Source organism: Orycteropus afer, unplaced genomic scaffold (genome assembly GCF_000298275.1).
Source record: "Orycteropus afer afer isolate SDZICR_OR568_19922 unplaced genomic scaffold, OryAfe1.0 scaffold00079, whole genome shotgun sequence".
NCBI lineage: Eukaryota > Metazoa > Chordata > Mammalia > Tubulidentata > Orycteropodidae > Orycteropus > Orycteropus afer.
Genome location: NW_006921666.1, coordinates 6,138,899 through 6,162,120, shown reverse-complemented (window position 1 = coordinate 6,162,120; position 23,222 = coordinate 6,138,899). Strand labels below are relative to the sequence as shown.

At 41.5% G+C, this 23,222-nt stretch overlaps 1 protein-coding gene across 1 annotated transcript in view; it reads left to right on the top strand.

The window, feature by feature from the left end:
• TTLL5 (tubulin tyrosine ligase like 5) overlaps window positions 1-23,222 on the top strand; it is a 305,298-nt gene that overhangs the window by 57,973 nt on the left and 224,103 nt on the right. The window contains exons 7-11 of the mRNA XM_042781014.1: window positions 4,778-4,847; window positions 5,554-5,638; window positions 17,340-17,441; window positions 19,534-19,625; window positions 20,384-20,491. Coding sequence (XP_042636948.1) covers window positions 4,778-4,847; window positions 5,554-5,638; window positions 17,340-17,441; window positions 19,534-19,625; window positions 20,384-20,491 — 457 coding nt within the window. The remainder of the gene's footprint in view (window positions 1-4,777; window positions 4,848-5,553; window positions 5,639-17,339; window positions 17,442-19,533; window positions 19,626-20,383; window positions 20,492-23,222) is intronic.

Sequence of the window (23,222 nt, the reverse complement as noted above, 5' to 3'; positions counted from 1 at the left end):
TAATGAAGAGAGAAGTGGGGGCTCCTGCCAACGGGAACATCCCCGTTAGTTGGCCAATATGGTCTTTTAATGATGTGCTCTTTAACTGTCGAAATACGGCCGCAAGGAACAGAGCTGTGTCTGCTCCAGCTCCTTCAGTTACCGTGACTAAATGCCGTATTTTCCCAATTTAGTAGGTTCAAATCGAGGAGGGGAAAGAGCTGATGTTTTCTGATTAAGGTATGAATTTGATTATGGAAGTCAAATTTAGTCATCCTTGTCTCACACATTATTCATGGTAAACACAGTATGAATATTTTCCCTGAGATTTTCAAAGTACCAGGAGAATGCTAGATCACTCTCTTCACTCCTGTACTTGTGAATAATTCTATACAACTTTCTTATTCCTTCTTATTTCTATATTTTATGTCATGTGCTCTCTATTTTTCCCATTATTCAGCTCATATTTAGATAGCACCTACCATGTGCCAGGTACTGTCACTCTCTTAAACCTTTTGAGGAATAGGGACTGTCTCCTAGTTTTTAAGTATCTCCATTATAACTCAATGTACTATTCTGAGTAGAAGGGCATATGACATGTAGTGAATTCTGTTGACTTATGGAATTTGGCAATTAGAACCATACAGGTACTATTGATTTTGCAATACTTCATAGTAATAGCTGATATTTCTTGAGCATTTAATATATGTGTACTACTGTGCCTTCCAAATACTGTCTTATTTAATCTTTATAACAACTTTTTGAGATAGGTATTGTTATTATTTCCTTACTAAGTGGTACAGTCAAGATTGTAACTCAGGTCTAGTTGAATCCAAATTTTTAAAATATTTTTTGTTAGTGTTGAGAATATACATAGCAAAACATGCACCAGTTTAGCAGTTTCTCCATGTACAATTCGGTGATGTTGGTGACATTCTTTGAGTTGTCGAACCATTCTCAGTCTCCTTTTCTGAGTTGTTCCTCTCCTCCTCACATAAACTCACTGCTCCCTAAGGTTCCCATCTAATCTTTCGAGTTACTGTTGTCAGTTTCATCTCCTCTAGATAGATCTGGGAGCTCTGGTACTGTAGTACCTAAGGCATTTGGCTGCTAATCAGAAGGCTGGCGGTTCAAACCCACCAGCCATGCCTTGGTAGGAAGATTGGGCAAACTTCTTCCATAGTGAGACTACCATGGAAACCCAAGGAGGGGTCGCTATGAGTTGGATCCGACTTGACAGCAGAGAGAGAGTAAGTAAGTGAGTTACAGATAGATCTTAAGAAAGCATAATGCTCAAGGCAGACATTCTTTACTACCTCAGTTAAACTATCATTGGTTTTAAGACAACTTCAGGGGATGTTTTTGGTTTAAAGATTATCTCAGGACAGTGGTTTCAGGGGTTCATCCAGCCTCCATGGCTCCAGAAATTGTGGATTCTGTGAGAATTTGAAATTCTGTTCTGTATATTCCCTCTTTTGAGAATCTTATATAATCTTTGACCAAAATGTTCAGTAAAGGTAGCTGGGCACCAATTAGCTCTTCTGGTCTCCTGGCAAAGGAGGCAGTTGTTTGTGGAGGCATTTAGCCACACATTGCATTTCCTCCTCCTGTTCCTCACTCTCCTTCTGTTGCTCCTAGCAAATAAGAGACTAGTTGCTATTCTTTGGATGGCCTCTTGCAAGCTTTTAAGACCCCAGCACTCTGCAGTGAACTGGGAGGTAGAAAGAAGCTCTAAACATGTTCTTAGCCAGTTAATTGGGATGTCCCCTGACACTATGACCCTAAACCTTCAAATCAAGGAACCAATTTCCATGATTTGTTTGATTGTACATAAGCAGCCTCAGCTACTATTCTTTTTTCTTGTCATTGTTATAAATATATCTATCACACACCTTTTCAGAGTGTGCACTCTTAGTCAGTGTACCATTCTACCTTACAGTAAGTTAACAGATACCATGAGCTTTCACCCTAAGGTCCATTAGAAAGATGGATGTGTTTCCAACTTTCCCAGCTATTCAGATTTTTGTTTTAGGATGCTTTGGAAGGTTATTTGAGCTTAATTAACCCAATTAACTTGAGTTAAGTGGGATTGATGAAAAGGAAACATGTTTGTGGATATCAAAAACCTTTCATTAGATGCCCATTGGTGTATATAGCACTATACAAAGAAACTATACCCAAACCATGTTTTTCTTCAGTGAGCTTACAGTTCGATTCTAATGCAGATAGAAATGAGAGCTCCAGACATCTGAACAAATACTAAAAGTACCTGAATAATTTGAAGGATTATACTATGCTTCACTGAAGGATAAATGCAATGAGGCGAGAAGAGAGGAAGTAGACATGGGCATGCAGTGTGTCATGGAGTGAAGCCCACCACATTGTTTTTTCACTGTCACGGAGGAAAGTTGGTCTCATAGCCGTTGTAGTTTGTAGATGTTACTCAGTAAGAAAAAAGCCATGGTGGTTTCATTTCAGGTTTGGAACATAGCCTGCTCCTTATTTCTTTGTACTGTGAATTGCAGCAGTTCTCACACACTAAGCTGGCTCCAGATGGAGACAGGATTTGTGAGAAACTGATCAAGAAATGTAAGGGAGTCAGGAAATGATGTTGGTCATTGAGTCGATGAGGGTGTGAATCAGTGCTGTGTCATAGTGATCGCATGATGTGTGGAGACGTGTGGTAGCGGTGGGGCTCTGACTCCGAGACGGCAGCAGTGGGAGATGACGGGAACCTGATGCTCTTGTCTCCAGAGTTGCTTGTCATGGTTGTGCATAATGTTATGGGTCCCAAAATGTTCCTTATTTTTATGAACAAGTATTTGAGGTAGCAGATACATTATTACAATTAAATGGGGAAAGTTGTTTTAGGTCACAATTTTGGGGAGAGGTGTGAATAAATAGTGCTTTAGAGTGAAGCCTCTACTACCAAGTCCAAATGCTACTCTGTTACTTATTAGCTGTGTGACTTTGAACAGGTTTCTAACCCTCTCTGATCCTTTCCTCATCTGTGAAATGTAGATGATGATATACCTAGCTCATGGGATTGGATGAGGATTAAATAAAAAACTACTTGTGAAGCACTTAGAATAGTGCCTGGCACACAGTACATTGGTTCAATTTTAAGTGGTGTCTCTGGAAATGTTAGTAGTTATTTCTATTGCTGCTAATATAACTGTTGTCATAATTATTGTCCTTCCACTTCTTTTGTGGAGTCCTTTTAGCCTGTGTGGATTGTGATAACTTCCAGCTGATTTCCCTTTCTTAGTCTAATCTCACATAAAGTTGTTCTATTTCAGATATTAAATCCATGGTAGCTTCCTGCTTCCCACCATGTTGAATGTTAAACTGCCCTTTTCTTGCCAGGGCTTCAAGTCCCTTTGCCAATGAGATCCCTCCCTCCTAGGTGTCCAACCATGCCTTTCATTGTTTCCTGATTCCATCTTCTAATCCCGGTCAGTGAATCTGCCCACCCTCTTTCTACTGGACCTCGTGCGACAGTCTTTCCCACTGTGTTGGCCTTCTGTCCTTCCCACCACGTGCTTGAGAGCTTGCAACATTTGCTTCTGCACCTGCTGTTCCAGGCCAGGCCTTTCCTGACTGATCCCACCTGACATCTTGCTGCTTTGTATTCTTTTAAAATCATGTATTTTGCTGTCTCTCTTCCTAAATAAATGCTTTGGGGTTAGGGACTACTGAATTTTAAGCTCTGTGAGTGTAGGGATTGTATCTGTTTAGTCTTTACTACTGTCTCAGTGCCTTGTATATCATCCATTTATTTATTGTATAAGCTCATAATTATCTATTGTGTACCCATTGCCATCGAGTTGATCCCGACTCACAGCGACCCCTGTTGGGTTTCCCAGGCAGTAGATCTTTACGGAAGTAGGTTGCCCTGTCTTCCTTCTGCAGAGTGGCTGGTAGGGTTGAACCACCAACTTCTGGGTAGCGGTCAGATGCCTTAGGCACTGTGCCACCAGAGCTCTTAGTTATTGTATGTTGTTGTTGTTGTTGTTATATGCCGTTGAGTCAGCCCCGACTCATAACGACCCCTCCTTGGGTTTCCGAGGCAGTATCACTACGGAAGTAGGATTGTCCAACCTTCCTTCCGAGGAGTGGCTGGTGGGTTTGAACTGCCAGCCTTCTGGTTAGCAGTCAAGTGCCTTAGGCACTATGCTACCAGAGCTCCTTAGTTATTGTATAAGTACTCATAATTATTTATTGTTTAAGCATCTTTTTTTTTTTTTTTTAAAGTGTTTATAAGCTCTAGCTCAGTTTTTTGCACACAGTTGCATAGCAAGCACCCTTGAATAAGTCAGTGGATTACCCATCCCACTTCACAGAAAGAATGCTAGCATCCATTGTGGAGGAATCTGTGATGTTCCCCAAGTGTTGGATGAGAGCCTTCATTTATGAGTAATAGTACTATTTTAAATTTTTTGTCATACTTTACATTTGAGAGAAAGCAAAATTTTTAATTTTTAAGTAACTTTTATTTTCTTGGCACATAACTATATAAAGTATCATGGATTTAGATCTTTAAAGCTGTTTAGACCCTATTATTTAAGAGGTGCTCTATACATTTATTTTTCCTCCATTGTAATTGGATACCCACAGTGTTTATGGAGATGGCATGTTATGTGGCCAGTTGAATATACAGGTAATGTAGAAGAAAACTTTTCCTAGCGTTTATAGTTTTCCATATTATCTTTTCTTAAAAGATGAAGAATTTTGCTGTTTTTATAAGTTAGGATTGATTCCTTTACATTTCTATCCTTTCATTTTCTTTGTTCAATAGCCAAACCAGATTTCCCTGGAAGAGAACATCCTGGTCTCCCGTTACATCAACAACCCCCTGCTCATAGATGGTGAGTTGTGATTAGGCTCTTGACTAGTTTGGCCTAGATCCTGCTACACTTTGTAACATTTTCTTAGTCTTCTCTAGTAAGCCTTTATTAAGCTAGTGTGAAATTCTTGGCAATTATGGCTCCAGAGATAGACTGGTTCCTTATCTGCCTCACAGGATTATTTTGAAAAGGAAATTAGAGAATAGAAGAGAAAGTGCTTTATAAATTAAATAGTTATATATGTCTGTGTTGTATGTGTGTGTATAAACTGGGAGCTCTGGTGGTGTAGTGCCTAAGGCATTTGACTGCTAACCAGAAGGCTGGCAGTTCAGCATTTATATATATATATACATAAAATATAGTTATTATCTTCTCTGTATATATGACGTACAATTATTTTTTATTCTCAGAAGGCAAGGTATATAGGCATTGGGTGTTTCATGGAGAAAGGAGGCTGTCCTTTCTTTCTTAATTCTTTGTCATAATGTCTTTTTTAAGGAGCTCTGGTGATAGAGTGAGTAAAGCATTTGGCTGCTAACTGTAAGGTCACAGTTCAAACCCAGCAGCTGCCCTGCAGTAAGAAGATGAGGCAATCTGCTGCAGTAAAGATTTACAGCCTTGGAAATCCTGTCAGGGTCATGATGAGTTGGAATCAACTTGATGGCAGTGTGGGCTGTAACAGAAACAAATGCACTGAGTCTTCCCTGCGAATCCCCTGTTTTTCTAGATTTCAAGTTTGATGTGCGCCTCTACGTGCTGGTGACTTCCTATGACCCTCTTGTTGTCTATCTCTATGAAGAAGGGTTGGCCAGGTAAGAGCCTGGGGCACGGGGGAGTATCTTAGCGTGAATCCATTTAAGAATTTATTAAGATTAGGTCATCTTTTTCGGTTATTTTCAAGGAAAATCAGATGTATCCCTGTAGGCTTCACATTACAGAACTGAGTCTTAGTACTGTATAGTCTTACTTGCATGTCCACAGTGAAAAAGTAAGTACATGAGTTTCCCAGCAGGTTCATATGGCATTTCCATGCAATGATTGCAGACCTAGAGGAGAGGAGTGGCAGGATAATCCACTTATGCTCTTCACAGTAGATCTAGAAAGGAAATTAAAATCTCACCTTTATCTATATGAATCAGACTTCTGTCTTAATGTGCACAGTGTCTTTCTAGTTGAAACATTTTTGCAGTTGAGGGAACTGAGGCTTAGAGAGGTGAAGGGACTTTAAGTTAATTTTCTGAGACCCCCTAGCTGATCAGTGGTAAAACTGAGATTTGAACTCATGAATCTGATTCAAGAGTTCAAAGGCCCAAACTGTTAAATGCTTTCTACTGTTTAGGGGCATTGGTGGCCTTTCTTTCTTTTAAAAAAAAAAAAAAATCACAAGTAATATATATATTTTACAGTGGTTGTATATACATTGTTCTGGTTTTCTTGAGTTACTTTTTTAGATATTAAGATAATGTTACTTACTTACAAAATTAAGTTCAACGTATAATAATGTAAAGTTTTGTTTCCCATAGTTACATAATTTTACAGGTGACAGTTCTTTCATAAAGCCATTAAGTTGTGTGAAATAAGTACATAACCCTGCTGTGCTTGTGTTGTTTTCCCCACAAACTGTTTCTTATTGGTCACTTTGCACTGAGGTTTCTTTAATGCACAGTGGTCTTGATGTGTAAGAGTGTGGGCGTTTAGGGGGTAGTTTGCACCTGTGAGTAGTCATGACAAGCTAAAAGTCATCATCTTTATGTTCCTGCATTTAGAAAATGCTTCAAAGAAGAGGAAGTCCATGGATAAAAGGCCACCTATTTAAGTATATAGGTGCTTTTTACACAAATCATTGTCTTCTGACAACTATTGTTGTTATTTTAGAAACATCTTTCAATTATTTCATATTCTCTGGTTTTCTTATGTGTCCTGTGGCTAGAATAAAGAGTTTTGGTGGCATAGTGCCTAAGGCATTTGCCTGTTAACGAGAAGTTTGGCAGTTCCAAACCCACCGCCCACTCCGTGGAAGGAAGACTAGGCAATCTAGTTCTGTAACGATTTACCACCTCAGAAACTCAAAGGGGGTTGCTATGAGTCGGAATTGACTCAATGGCAGTTTTTTTTGAGCCCACTTGACGGCACATAACAACAACAACAACAAAAAGAATGAGCCAGCCGAGGACTAAGATTTTGGCTGATGGAACCATGTCCAACTTTACCTCTAGGTGGCGCTGACAGCATTTGTAAACCTGTCGTGTTCTTGACTGAGGTTGATAGGATTGAGCCCCGGGTGCACAGGAGGGTTCTGAAGCTCCCTAGTTCTGGCCTCGTTCCTTGAAAGTTGAAAAGGAGAGAACCACAGTATTTCTCAATTGTTAGGTAAAGAACTGGACCAGACATCTGAGCATAAACTGGCTACCAGATCCAGTCAGGGTGTCACAGGAGAGAAATTTTCTATAGTGTTTGTGGGAACATGTGCTCTCATACTTTGAAGGGACTGGGTTCAAATGCCTAGTTCCCATATTGCCTGGAACAAAAAGAAGGTAAAAATATGCTCCTTTGTTTCTGCTCAAGTGTGTAAGGTCTTGGGCTTTTTCAGTTTCGTGATTTGGGACTTGGAGCTGCTTGAAAGCCTGAGCTTTCCCTCTGGTGTGTCATGACCTTCTCCACCGTCTTCCTTCCACTGTCTTTACCCCATTGTGTCGCCCGCACACGGCTTGGAAGTGTAGTATGTCATGCCACACGTTATGCCTCTTGAATAGGGAAAGGTATCAAAGTTATGCTCAGCATTTGTCAAGGATATCCCACCAGTATGTTTTGCATATAATTCTGAAGATATTGCACCCACGATATTAGTAGCCCTGTTTGTTGGTAAAATTTGACATAGTTTTAAGACTTCAGTGTTGCAGAGCATGTGATGGGAACAATGCCAATCTTTATTATAGAATTTAGTACAGATAGACAAATGCTCCTAGCTGTGTATTGCAAGTCAGAATCCACTGAATTGAGTAACTCTTGTCTCCAGCAGGAACTGAGTATTTTTTTGAAATAATGATAATAGATGCTTTTTCATAGAATGATTCGGAAAACAGCTTTTTAAAAACCCATGCTGAACAAACTAAAAAGCATCCATTTTCAGGGCTCTGAAGTCCTAGTGGCACAGCAGTTAAGCATATAGCTGCTAACTGGAAAGTCAGAAGTTCGTCCCTACCAACTGCTCAGCAAGAGAAAGATGTGGCAGACTGCTTTTTAAAGATTTACATCCTTGGAAACTCCATGGGGCAGTTCTGCTCTTGGAATTGACTCAGCGGTAATGGATTTGGCTTGGTTTTTGTTAAACTTACCTGAAAGCATAGATGAATGCATTTGTCAGCCTTACAAAAGGAAGGTCCGGGGAAATGTGACAAGCTATTCGCCAGAATCCCGAGAAGGTGCACTGCCCTCTACAGTGACTTCAGTGTGCCTGAGGCCTCGTGTCTTCATGGGCTATGTGTACCCTGCATTCACTTGCTTCTTTTTAATCATTAGCATCCACTCATCTGTGTCAGTACATTCAACAGTAGTCTGTGTCATCTCCAGATCCACAGCTTCTAGTCATCTTGGGTTGTGTGTGTTTTATGTGGATGCAACTGAGGGTAATCAATTTGAGATGAACTCACAGGGTCATTTTCCTTTGAGGCTTAACTAGGAAAACCATAATCTTTCCTGAAGAGACACAACTGGGAGCAAATAGAGCTAGTTTCCTTCTTTGGAAAGGAAGCATCTCAAGAACTCCGTATTGCTTCTGTTTGGGGCCTCAAATTCTACGGGATGGAAGGATTAAGTTCATTTCACAAGAAAATTTTGTGAAATAAGTATTTTATGTAAATACTCTACCTTCTTGAACTTAGTAAAGAAAAAAGACCCTCAGTAATTTCTTTATAGATTTGTATTTTCAGTTGTCCTTGCTTTATTAGCACAGGAAGTAGGACAACTCTCACCATTTTCCTTTTTATTACATGTGAGTAAAATAGTGAGGTGCTGAGATAAAATTGTCTGTGGGGTGTTTGGGCTCAGGGTTTGTGGCTCTTACAGCAGCAGCCCCAGGGCCTCTCTGCTCGAGAGTTTCATGTGCGCGTTGCTGTTTGGCACCAGCAGGGGACGCTCAGTTTCCAGAGCCGGTTGCTGCTTCTACCAAAACGGGACAGATGCTTTTTCCTGTCAGAGGTGGAATCCAAAAAGACTTTGCCCTGGATTTTACAGTTAGGTGGATCCAATATTTGGTCTAAACGATTTGACAAGGCCTTTTTGAGACGAAGCTAATAGCCAAATTTTCACTGAAACAGGAAAAATAAAAAGTTAAAAAAATCAAAGTGAAATTGAGTTGAAAACCAAATGTGTTGTCACAGACCCAAAGAAATGTAGCACTAGCAACTTGGGGGAAAAGAAAGTGCCCATCCAGAGAACTTGGAGAATTCCACCCACGCTGTCGAGGTGGGAGGAGAGAGAGGACACTGAAAAGGTCCGAGTTGGGGACTGCGTTTTCTCTGCATCAGCCATATTCTTCAGTGGAAACTCAGAAAAGACCCCAAAGCATTTGTAATGCCTTCCCCTTCCTCCCCACCCCCAGCTCCTTCTTCAGTAGCCTTCCTTGCTAATTAACACTGGCTCCGCAGGGATATTTACCTTTTCTCTGCTGAATTCCTGTGGTTTTGAAAGAATTTAGGTACTTGCTGGTTGCCAAGGAATTCAGATTACCTCACAGGCTGCACACTGTCCAGAATCCGCCACAGCAGCAAGAGGGGGGAAGAGACAGCAACAAGGGGGAGAAAGCCCTCTCCAGCGCTCATTGTCACCCTCCCTGGCAGGCGCTGGCTGTTTGTGAAGTTTGAGTCATTCCTGGCTCTGCAGTCAGAGGATCAGGCTGGTAATCCCCTCCCAGACGGCTCCGCAGGGCGCTGCCTAGTCACTGCAGCCCTTTGGCAGTCTCCGGGCTGCAGCTGGTTGACAGCAGATCAGAGAGCTCTGGGGCCTCTTGTTCTCTTCCATAAGATTTTTCTGGGTCATACCGGGATGAAACCCAGTGGCTCCTGGCAAGGCTGCCTGAGGTGCTGTCTCTCCGTCCTCCAGGCTTCTCTGGCTCAGAATAGCTACACCTGCTGAAAGATAACCCGAGTGCCATAGCCACGGTCTTCTCAGAGCTCCTGGCCTTCCCTTGTCTTTGTACATTTGTAGTGAATGTTTGTAAGAAGATATTACCACCAAAGAGGGGGCTTAACTGTCCTGCATCTCGACCGACTGTGACTGTAACTACAGTGTCGCATTCTTAGAAGAAAAAAAATAGTGGTTGAGTTGGGAGTAAGAGAGGTTAAAAAATCCTGTTTATTCTCTGTGCTTTCCTTCCCATTTTGACTCCATATTAGTTAAGTTCCTAAAGCAAGCAACTCAGTTGCAGTTTCAGTTAACATTCATTAAGTATCTTTTGGCACTGTGCCTAAGCCATTTGACTGCTAACCAGAAGGTTGGCGGTTCAGACCCACCAGCTGCTCCACGGAAGGCAGACTGGGCAATCTACTTCCACAAAGACCTACTGCCTCACAAACATGGGTATATGGGTGGATAGATGGGTGGACAGGCTGTACGATTAGGTATATCTATGAAATGGGAAGTGTATCCAAGAATATATATAGGGTTGGCAGACAATGGTCCTATAAGTTTATGTGAATGATCAGAATTCCCAGGTGTATAGTAGAGCTGAAGGGGCAAGGTTGTGGTCACTGCTTGGTCACAGCCAGCTACCCAGAGAGACCGAGTAATTGAACCTGCAGGCTTGGGACCATAGTTGGCAGGGGACATCAAGCTCAACTGGCATAACATATTATACAAAACATTGTTCCACCTCCTACTTTGGCGAGTAGCGACTGGGATCTTAAAAGGTAGCAAGCTGCCATCTAGATGCAACGATGGGTCTCTCCTCGTCCAGAGCAAAGAAGAATGAAGAAAACCAAACTTCATAGGAACGATTAGTCCTAGTGACTGGTACACCATCTGATCTGCAGCCTATACGACTGTGAGACCAGAAGAACTAGATGGTGCCCGGCTACCACTGTCATCCACTTGGAAGGGGATCTATGTAGGAGATCCTTGATAGAGAGGGAGAGCAATGTGGAACAAAACTCAAAATCATTTGGAGGAAAAAAAGGTGGGGACCAGGTTTGCTGGTCCGATAGAGCCTGGTGGAACCACTGAGACTGTGGCCCCTAGCTGCCCTTCGGGTCTGGAATTGAACTCACACCTCTGGTTTCCAGCCAAACAAAAGACAGGCACATGAGTTGAACATTTACGTCAAGTAGATACACTCCTCGGAGAGAACAATCATGGGAGAAAGAAGGGCTGCTTATGCACAGGGAGACAGCTCAGGGGGCAGAAGTCCATGGAGGGATGGACACTGGGAAGAGGTAACTGTGGGGAGGAAGTGGGAGGGGAGCTGTTGCATTGTGGTAAACTGTGGTCAATGTCATGAGACAAAGTGTATGTGAACTGCTGTATGCAAAGTGAATTTGCTCTGTAAATCTTCACCCAAATCACAATTTAAAAAAAAAAAAAAAAGATCTATCGCCTCAGAAACCCAATGAGGGTCACTATAAGTCAGAATCAACTCAATGGCAAGGGGTTTTTTATATGCTTTGTAAACTGGAGGAGGGTCAATGAAAAAAGGGAAGGCCCTCAACTAGATAGATTGACATAGTGGCTGCGACATTGGCCTTGAGTATAGCAAGGATCATGAGGCTGGTGCAGGACCGGGCAGTGTTTTGTTCTGTTGTACATAGGGTTGCTATGAGTCGGAGCCGACTTGACAGAACCTAACAACAATAACATAGGAGGAGTTCCGGTAGCATAGTGCCTAAGGCACTTGACTGCTAACCAGAAGGCTGGCGGTTCAAACCCACCAGCCACTCTTCAGAAGAAAGGTTGGGCAATCTACTTGCATAGTGATACCACCTTGGAAACCCAAGGAGGGATTCCTATGAGTTGGGTCCAAACTTGATGGCACGTAACAGCAACAAGGAATCCAGGAGGTGCAGTGGTTAAGTGCTTAGCTGCCAACTGAAAGGTCAGCAGTCCAATCCCACTAGCCCGAGAAAGATGTGGTAGTCTGCTTCTGTAAAGATGTGCAGTCTTGGAAACTATGGGACAGTTTTGCTTTGTCCTACAGGGTTGCTAAAGGAGTTCTGGTGGTGCAGTGGTTAAGGCATTTGGCTGCTAACCAAAAGGATTTGTGGTTCAAACCCACCAGCCACTCTGCAGAAGAAAGATAAGGCAGTCTGCTTCCATATAGATTTACAACCTTGGGAACCCAGTGGGGGTTACTATGAGTCAGAATTGACTCGATGGCAGTGAGTTTTGATAGGGTCACTATGGGTGGGAATTGACCCAGCAGCAGTGGGGTATATGCCTGACGCTGAAATCCTTTTTTCACCCAGACACGCCGGAGTTTTAAACATAGTGTTCCCATAGTCTTGATTTTCGATGAGAAACTTGGGGAGGCAAAAAGGAAGAGCAGCTTTTGATTTAAGAATAAAGGTATTCTGTATTTGTTTTCAGTGTGGTAAAAAGAAATCGACAAGTAGTTCTGTATTCATCAACAGGCTGCAACCTAGGACCCAGGATATCAAATTTGACGAAGACTTTTAACCCTTTTTGGGTTAAAGATCAAGGCTATAAAATTCTGTCGTGAGAGCTTTTCCTCAATCTTGATCTCATTAAGAGGGAAGACTCAATTCATCATGCATATTTTAAGTCTGTTTTGGGACAAGTATTTGCAAACTTGGCCCTGGTGTACAGGGTAGAGAGTGATCGATCCCTTTTTAGTTTGTTGCTAATAAATTGTATTGAAGCTCTCAAGCCTCAGCGATGTGAAATTTGATCCCATGTGAAGATCTGAATCGAGGATGGGCAAACCTAAATGCTTACAAGGACATTGACTAAAACAAAGTTGGCAGGGTGAAGACTGAGACCTGGAGAGGCCGGTTCCCATCTAAAGGGGCGTTTCCTCTTCAGGGCCAACAAGTCACTGATAGATGGTGGTGGTACCAGAGCTTTCTGTTTTTTGTGGGAAGCTGAAAAATCAAGATTTTTCTTAAATTGTGAATTTATCAATTTTTCAATATAGACTTTTCCAGTTTCAAAATTATGGAAAATCTATAAATATATTTTGAAGTGCTGCTTTGCCCTTTGTAGAGAGATCCCATCCAAATTCTGCCAGTTATCCTAATAATGTTATTTCTAACAGAATGATTCAGGATCACACATATTTAGATGTCATGTCTTTTTAGTCGTTTCCAGTTTGGAACAGTTCCTCCGTCTTTCCTTGACTTTCATACACTAAGGTTTTTGAAGATTGTAAGCTAGTTGTTTTGTAGAATAGCTCTCCATTTAGGTTTGTCTAGTGTTTTCTTATGATTAGAACCAGGTTATATATTTTGGGCCAGAATATCATACAAGTGATACTGTGTTCCCATTGCATTTTATCTGTTGGCACATGGCGTCTGCTTAATGATGTTCAACCCCTGGAGTAAGGTGATGTCTGCCAGATTCCTCCACCATAAAATTACCTTGTCTTTACCTTATTAATTTATAAGTATTTTATGAGCAGAGAGTTTGAGACCATGTAAAATTTCATTCCTCATCTCATTTCACCCAAGAATTTTAACATCCATTGATGGTTCTTACCTGAATGAATTATTGCTCTAATCGTTGCCAAATGATAAAATGATAATTTTCTAGTTCCATCATTCTTTTTACTTTTTTTATTTGGCATTTTACTCCAAGGAAGAGCTTCCTTTTCTTTCTGTTTGTTTATATCAGTGTGGACTTGGGGATCCCTGTTTTATAATACTTTGTATCAGTGTGGACTCGGGGATTCCTGTTTTATAATACTGTATATCAGTGTGGACTCAGGGATTCCTGTTTTATAATACTTTATATCAGTGTGGACTCGGGGATCCCTGTTTATAATACTTTATATCAGTGTGGACTTGGGGGTCCCTGTTTATAATACTTTTATATCAGTGTGGACTCGGGGATCCCTGTTTATAATACTTTGTATCAGTGTGGACTCGGGGGTCCCTGTTTATAATACTTTATATCAGTGTGGACTCGGGGGTCCCTGTTTTATAATACTTTATATCAGTGTGGATTCGGGGGTCCCTGTTTTATAATACTTTATATCAGTGTAGACTCGGGGGTCCCTGTTTTAATACTTTATATCAGTGTGGACTCGGGGGTCCCTGTTTATAATACTTTATATCAGTGTGGACTCGGGGATCCCTGTTTATAGTACTTTATGTCAGTGTGGACTCGGGGGTCCCTGTTTATAATACTTTATGTCAGTGTGGACTCGGGGGTCCCTGTTTATAATACTTTATATCAGTGTGGACTCGGGGGTCCCTGTTTATAATATTTTATGTCAGTGTGGACTCGGGGATCCCTGTTTATGATACTTTATATCAGTGTGGACTCGGGGATCTCTGTTTATAATACTTTATGTCAGTGTGGACTCGGGGGTCCCTGTTTTATAATACTTTATATCAGTGTGGACTGTTTATAATCCTGTTTATAATACTCTACTGTCACAATTCATGTTGCTGCTCAGATTGTTCTAGATTTGACCAGTGTTAGCCCCTTCAAGATGGCTTTTGTGTTCTTTTGAGATGTCCCCTTCATTCTTTGAGTACTTAACTTTCTGGCACAAGACATTTCAGGCTCATCTTGTTCTTTCTCTGCCTCAGCCCTGGACTCAGCCATTTCTTCCAGGAGTGCTGGTTACTGTTAATGGAGAATGGTATTTAGAAGTTAAGATCTGGATGCTAGATATGCTCCTTGCTCCTGGGATATTCCTGCCGTCAGGTCCAGTGGACAGAGCTAGGAAATGCACATAAACATACACATTTATATGTATATTTACTGCAGTATTTATATGTATGAAAGCAGGAGTTCATACCAGTCCCTCCAGCTGTAGCTCAAAACTACAGGACCCATTCTAGCTTATTCCCTTTGCATATTTATATCTCTCTTCTCCAATAAGGAGGACTCTGGATCCCATTATTTTTAACATGTTAAATCAATTCTTGTGTATCTAGCCGATCTCTTGATCCCTTCAAGCACTGCCCCACTCAGGTGCCTTCCTTATATGGACTTTGACCCTGTGGGAGCCGCTGCCCTGCTTGGATGCCCTCTTAGTACAGGCCCCACCTGCCTCTGGGCTGCCTTCCTATCCTGTCCACCGCCTTCTTCATATGGGTCCTGGCTGCCACTGGGTTGCAGGAAGGAAGAACTGCTTTTGAAATAATGGCCAAATAATTCAAGATCAAAACAAAACAAAAGTAAAAGAAAAAAAAACCCATAAGCCTTTATGGATTAATCTCTGGTAGGCTGTTTCTGAAACTGGTGTGGCTTCTGGCTTAGATGGTCAGAGGGAAATGGTGGGAAGGGGGATCAGATGGTGCGGATGGTCTGATTCATATGGATGTTAATGAGAACCATTGGACCTACTTGGGTTTGCAGGAAAGGTGAGTGCATGTGCTGACTGACCTTCCCTTACATGGTCTTCTCACCTCCCCCTTGGACTCAGCAAGATAAAGAGTGTAGCACTCTTGTATTTTTGGCAAACTTTTCCATTGACCTTAGTTTTGGTCTTTTTTTGGTGGTTGTTGTTCCTTTAATTTGCACTTTTTACTGCTTCTCACACTTTTGGAGAAGCCCATTGTGACATAAATCATCTTGTCATTGCTGAGGTTCAGGCCAAATAACTGCCCCCAGTGAAAAAGAAGATTAGGAAGAAGAGAACTTATTTTTCAGATATGCCACCTCTGAAAAAAGGGGCATAAAAATGACAGCTGTGTTGGGTACCAGATTGCAGTTAACCACCTGGATTTTGCCAGTCTTTTCACGTTGACCAAGTTAGATCAGGTGTTCATATTGAAGAGGCGTGAAAAGCGGTTTTCTCTGAAGCAGAACCTTCTTTGTCTCTCTAAGTCATTTTTCTTTTGAGGGAGAGGATGGCAGGAAGTATGTTACTGTGAGGTAATGTCTAGGCGAGGCAGGCAGCCTCTGTGGGGTCAGCATATGGGCCCCTTTTACATTTCACAAGAATCCAGAGTGTGATTGTCTCTGGCTTGCTTGGGTAGTCTTTTTTGGAGGACTATTGGGATAGGTAGGTAAGGAATGACATGGCTAGAAGTTAGATGATCACTACTAGAGGTAGAAGTAATGCTTATTAATTCTCGTCCTTACCCATCCATGCCTGGTCAACATTTTCTCTTTGTCCACATCCCTTTTCTAGGCCTCATGATGTTTTGTTTTGTTTTTGTTTCCTTACTCTTCCAGTTTTCTTTCTTTGGCTCTTGTATATTTCTGGTACAGAGAATTAGGGAGCCGAGATAGTGAGTGGGTGAGAAGAATTAGAGAAGAGGAGAATTTCTAAATGCTGACCTTTAATGTGGTAACAGATCATGCTGACTTCATAGTCTGGGTAAGCATGTGTAAATAATTTGTAAATCATATGAAAATAAACTTGTGGTCTTCTAGTTTTTTTTTTTTTTTTTTTCACACACTTGGATGGTGCCTCTTGGGAAAACCACTTCAGGAAGGAGTGATATGGTTATGGTGGTATGTAAACAGGGGCTGAGATTTACCATAGGCATTCACCTTGAATGGCCTCTTGCTGATGTTGACCATCACTGGAAAGTTTTCTCTTCCTCCAGTTACTTCCTTCAGAAGAATCTCAGAGGCACAGATGGCCCAGAATGTCACTGCTGCCCTGTTTTTAGTGGTCTCCATGTTGAATCCCTCTGTCTTTGCCTTCTTTCATTAGTCTTCTGTACCCTGCCCACTTTATTGCTCTGATTCAGACCTAGACTTTGTCTGCTGTTAATGCTGCTGTTTTTGTCATTTCTGAAATGACATTATATTTTATGAATTATGTTATATTACAGATCTGTTATTTTTGTGGCTGTGAGGTCTAAACGATACATTGCTACACTGTCCTGTTTTTCCTTTTGCTTAACGTTTTTGATTACACTCAATACATATTTACTAACTGCCTGATGTCCTTCATTCACACCATTCTACACACAATTTCCCAGGTTTTGAATAACATTATTTTCATTGTTGGTTCTTCCTGTTGGTTTAAGGTTTTATAGAAGAGAAGCAGCATTTCATCGAATGGTTAAGAACATGGGTTTTGGAGTCCATGTGATTTGGAGCAAATTACTTGATCTCTCTAGATCACATTTCCGTTTTCACATCTATTTATAAAATTAGAATAATATCACTACCTCATAGGGTTGTTTTAAGGATTGAATTGCATGTAATATTATAGATATGAAATGCTTCGTATGATAGTTGGCACTTGGTAGGTCCTCAGCATTTGTAAGACAAGGATGTCACCCTCCTTGTATTGTTTTCTCACCAATCCTTAGTTCTAGCCTGTATTTCTCTGAGACCTTGCTCCTGGCTCTTAACCTCTGTCCTGCCTGTCAGGTTTGCAACTGTACGATATGATCAAGGAGCCAAGAACATTCGGAACCAGTTCATGCACCTGACCAACTACAGCGTGAACAAGAAGAGTGGAGACTATGTCAGGTATGGGCTGTGTCTGAGCCAGGAGCCAGGGAGGTCAGTCTCTGATGTGGGTGTTGCACAGTTGGGAGGCTAAGGTGCTACATGGGAGGATCATTTTACCTTTATCTCCATGTAGCTGATGGAAAGCTGTTGGAGTCACTTAACAGTTTTGAGGCTATCCACTGCTGCTGCTCCCCCGCTAGCCCAGTTACAGTGTCACTGCTCTCTAGGCCTTCACACATTACGCCGCCCTTGTTGTCCTCCCTTACTTGACTTGGGGTGAGGATTTAATAGGCAAAGGGAACTTCTTAGGAGTCAGGAGAGGAGGCCGTTGCAGCGCCTGTCGTGCTGTGCTGGAACCCACTGTTGTGGCCACTGTGTCACACCGTCTGACTCTTGTTGGGTGCTGTCAGGTCGACTTTTGACTCACAGCAACCTCATGTGATAGAGTAGAACTTGTCCGGAGGGTTGTCTAGGCTGAACCCTTCACAAGAGCAGATTCTCAGCAGACTCGTGTGAGGAAGACGCAGGACGGGGCACTGTTTTGTCCTGCTGTGCTGACTCAAAACTAACTCAGCAGCACTTGACAACAGCAGCAGCAAGTATCTTTTTATTCAAACAAAAGATCAAGTTGAATGTACTGTCTGGTACCCAGCTATTTCCACCTAATCACATGCAGTATTAAACACTTGCCTGTGATCCTGTGCATACATCCTTCATTGTTTCTGAAGGTTACACCCCTGGAAATGGAACTGCTGGGTGAAACGGTGTCTTTCTCCCATGGAGATGCTGGTTCGGTTCGAACTGCCAAGTTTTTGGTTAGCAGCTGACTGCTTAACCATTGTATCATCAAGTCACCTTATAAGATACCTAAAGCTCTTTATTTCTGCTGAGAGGGAGGGGGAAAAAAAACCAGAAGGCTATATACCAACATGTTAACAGTGCTTAACAGATAGTGGGTGGGATTATGAGTGAGTGGTTTTTATTTTCTTCTTTGTATGTTTTTTTTTCTAAATTTCCTAAAACAAACACTTGTATAATCAAGGGAGAGAAAAAAAGAAGAAATTAGGAAAAATTTAAATCAAGAAAGAAATGAGGCCATTTCAGAAAAGGATTCAGTGGAACAGAGTACCAGCTCGGCTGTATGGAAATGTGTTTTCTGCTCTGTTTTCTTTCATCCTGACAATTTTGCCAGAAAGTGGAAAAATAAAGAAACCCAAACAGTTACTTTTGACTAAGACTAAAAATAGGTACCTAGCAGGTCCAAGGCAAGAAAGGTATCTAGAAGTGATGGCATAGTTGCCAAAGCTGTATAGGTTTCATTCAGTGTCCTATGACCACGGGTTGAAGATACATTTCCTTCACTTTGGAAAATGAGCGGCAGTGGAACTGGTGGGGCGTAGGCGGTGGTAGAGAATGAGGAGGCAATTACAAAACACAAATTGCAGATTGGAGGGCTCTTCCATCGTTTGTGGGTGTCCCTCATTTGTCGGTCTGCTGCTGTGGCAGTGGGGTGCTGCGTCGCTGGTCGTGGTGCTCTGCTGCCTCGTTCAGTGATAACTCAGAAGGTATCCCAAAGGCTTCTGTGCCACCAGAGAGGAGGGAGCTTGCTTCAGATGTCACAGCCCTTCCGTGCTGGGTGAGCTCATTCAGTGCTCCACTAGATCATTAGCCCATCCAGATGCGGTGCTGGTCTGAAAGTGGCATCAGGGGTTACTTTGTGGGCTTAGGTAACATTTACCTCCAAGGCTAGGTTTGTCCCCTCAGCATTTCAACCTGTTAATTTATTATCATCCTGTTAAATCTGCTTACATTCTTTCACTTGTTTCTTCTGCTCTTTCGTGATACCTAATTGCTTGGTTGAGGAAGATTTTGCCTTCTTCTCCCCTCTCCCCTTCAATAAGGTGAGCTATATGCATTTTCATTTCCTCTGACAAAACTGGTACAAGGGTTACCTAACAGAAAGGCCCAAGAACAAGTGGGTGAGTGGAAGTCAGTCAAATGAATATTTTTCTAAATACTAAAAAAAGACAAGAAGGCTATTTGTAAAGAACATTATTTCTAAAGCCAGGCCTAGTCCCATATGTGACCTTGATGCATTAATTTGTTTTAGTTGTGATGATCCTGAAGTGGAGGATTATGGAAACAAATGGAGCATGAGTGCTATGCTTAGGTACCTGAAACAAGAAGGCAGAGATACAACTGGTGAGTACCGGGCCTTCTCTTTTATCACTTCTCTTGTCTTTGTACCACCACCATTATCTCTTGCTAGAAGTCATCTCTCTAACTCTGGTGGCGATGCTGAGATATTCTGAGTGTTGCTTTTTTCCTGCTGCTTCCAAGAGGGAAAACCAGCTTTCCATAACCCTGGAGATCCCTTTTCTTATTTCTGGTTTGGAAGGCATAATTTTTTTCCTTTAATCCTTACTCAATTTATCCTTCTAGAAGTAACTTGCTTACTAAAATACTGTCAGCTTTTTGTGTAACAAGTAGTCTGTAGTCTGTCCATATTGGCTCTGAGTGGAGATTTTTCTAAGCTAATCTCTCTCATTCATGTTGCCCAGTTGGAGAATGAGCAGAGTAGGGTTTGTGAGTATAAGGCCAGGAACCAAAGTGGACACTATTGCTGAGCCTTGAGCAAATGGGAAGCAGTATGCCAGAGGAGTCTCTCTGTCCGTAAAGGACAAGGTACTAAGGCAAGAGTGAGAAAGGCAGGTTCCTTTTCCATTCCGTGTCTCTCTTTTGTCACGGGATGTCACCTGAGTGCATCCCCTAGACACCCACATTCTTAACTGTGTCTACCTAGTCACAGATGTGCTCCCTTCAGCACCCATTCAGAAGTCTACCACTTAGAGACTTTCTTGAATTGATGCATTTATAATTGTGTTCTGGAATCCAGTCCTTGTGATCCACACATTTTATTATTTATTTTAGTACTTCTTTTTTTTTTTTTTTTCCCACAGCGTTGATGGCCCATGTAGAAGACCTGATCATAAAGACTGTAATCTCTGCTGAACTAGCTATTGCTACGGCCTGTAAAACCTTTGTTCCTCATCGCAGCAGTTGTTTCGGTAAGGAGACTCAAAACGCTTAAGGTGTTTTGTGACAAGAGTTTTGGAAGATTGGGATGTGATTCTATAGTGATTCTGCAGGAGGTACGTGGTGGTCTTTTCTTTCTTTTCTAAGCTCTTGTAGCAGATAAAGACACTACTAAGAGGCCAGTGGTGAGCTCAGTTGGAATTCTCCCGCCTTCTGTGTGGGAAGCAGGCATTGAAACTCAAGTGTGGGTCTCACTGTCAGAGTGCAGTCAGAAAAAGTCTGCCATGGACTGTACAAAAATCCAGCTCTAACAAATATATTCCAGAGCTCTTTGGCAGCCAGACTGGGAACTGTTCCAAGAAGCTCTGGCTGGTACCAGTATGTGCTTTCTCCCATTTTCTGATGACTCCTCCTTTTTGCCTTTTTTCTGGTGGGTCCCCATCCCCACCACCCTTTTTCTTTCTCCTCTTCATCCTCCTCCTCTCCCTTCCAAACCCTCATTCCCTGATAGCAGAGAGAGGAGTAAGAGATAATTCACAGCTACTATATCAGAAAACCATTGCCTGCTGACCCACTGTGACTGTAGCAGCCAAGATGACTGCATACATGTGCTTTTGATGTGGACACAAACTCTTACGTGATTGCCAGTAACACACTCTAGGATCATCAAACCAAAAAAACCAAACTTGCTGCCATTGAGTTGATTCCGACTCATAGCAACCCCCTTTGGATTTCCAAGGTGGCAAATCTTTACTTAAGTAGATTGCCCAGTCTTTCTTCCGCAGAGTGACTGGTGGTTTGAACCTCCAGCCTTCCGGTTAGCAGTCAAGTACCTTAGGTACTATGCCACTGGAGCTCCTTCTAGGGTTATCAGTGGGGACAGATAATTGAAGCCTGGGATGGAGTAATATAAGTAGTAAGGGTGTAAGAGTTACAGCCTGCCTGGGAGGCAGGATAGCAGGGTAGTAAGGAACATGGACTTTAGACCTTGACAGACTTAAGTTTGAAACCCACTTACCTCCCTTACTGGCTTTGCAATTTTCAGCAAGTTGTACTAATTCTCTTTCCTTAGCTATACAATGACAGTAATGATGACATTCGTCTCCAGAGAGTACTGTGGAGATTAAATGAGATAGTGCATATAAAGCATGATTTTTTATTGTTTTTTATAATTAGACATAATTCTAATGTAATAGATGATCATAACACTCTGTACTTGAGGGGTGCTAAACAGCGGGAGTTTTTGAGATTCTGGGTAGAAAATGTGAGATACAGTAGGACCTAAAATTATATAGTAAAAGGAGAGATAGTGATAACTTTTTTTTTAATGCATTTTATTGAAATGTAATTTATGTACAGTGAAATACACAAAACTAAAGTGGCATGGGTCAATGCAATTTTTTTTTTTGCAGTGTTCCTTCCCCTCCCCTCCCACCCCTGGCAACCAACCAAAGAAATTTTCCCTCCATATATAAACCTTTCCTTGACTCTCCACAACGACAAACTAATCTATATTTTACATATATATATATATATATATATATATAAAATACTATATTGTCCTTCTCTGATTGACTTTTTGACTTATTTCACTCAGCATAATGTCCTCCAAGTTCATCCATATTATGTGATGTTTTGCAGACTCTACATTATTCTTTAGTGCTGCATAGCATTCCATTATGTGTATGTACCATAGTTTGGTCATCCACTCTTCCACTATGAATCTTAGAGATAAGTCCCTTGTAGTTATTGGAAAATATGAATTTGTTGCTGTCATTTTTGTCATGTGCTTTTTCATGGTGTCCATTTCTTCCATATAATTTTCTGTGCTGAGCTCATTTTGTTTATGAAGCGTGTTATCACTTCCTTCATTGCTGTTGTTTTAGTATTTGCTGAATATTTATGCTGGTCCTCTTTTTTGATGTGCAGGTTCGTTTTCTTCCCAAGTTTAGAACAGTCCATTATATCTTGTAGCTGTCTTGACGTCCCTACCATCTACAAGTTCTGTAGCGACACAGTTTTTTCCCTCTTTTTGGTTTGTAGTTGCCCTCATTTGTCAATTGATGTCTCTGGTTCCCTGTTTATTATCTTGTAGGCTTATTTACTTTAGATACTTCCATAGCTGGGTTGGTTTCTGGGTTATATCATCATGTGCGTTAATGGTCAGTTGTTGGTGGCTGTTGTTGCTTCTCTCTCCAAAGGACTCCCTTTAGCATCTCTTGTAAGTTTGGTCTGGTTTTAACAAATTCCCTTAATTTCTGCTTATCTGGAAGTGTCCTAATTTCACCATCATATTTGAGAGACAGTTTTGCTGGGTACATAATTCTTGGTTGGAAATTTTTCTCCTTCAGTGTTTTATATATACCATCCCATTGTTTTCTTGCCTACATGGTTTCTGTCGAGAAATCCAAGCTTAGTCTTATTGGTTGCCCCTTCTAGGTAACTTTTCATTTTCCCCGTGCTGCTCTCATGATTCTTTCTTTGTCTTTGGTTTTGGTGAGTTTGATGATGATGATGTATGTGGGTGATTTTCTTTTGGGCTCTATCCTGTTTGGCGTTCGTTGGACTTCCTAATGGATATACTCTCACCTTTCATCATACCAGGAAAATTCTCTTCCAGCAAATCTTTGTCAATTTTCTCTGTGGTTTTATTTGTCTCTTCCTGTTCTGGAATTCCGATTATACGTAGGTTATTCCTTTTGATGGTATCCCACATGAACCTTAGGCTTTCTTCATTTTGTTTTGATCTTTTTTCTGATTGAT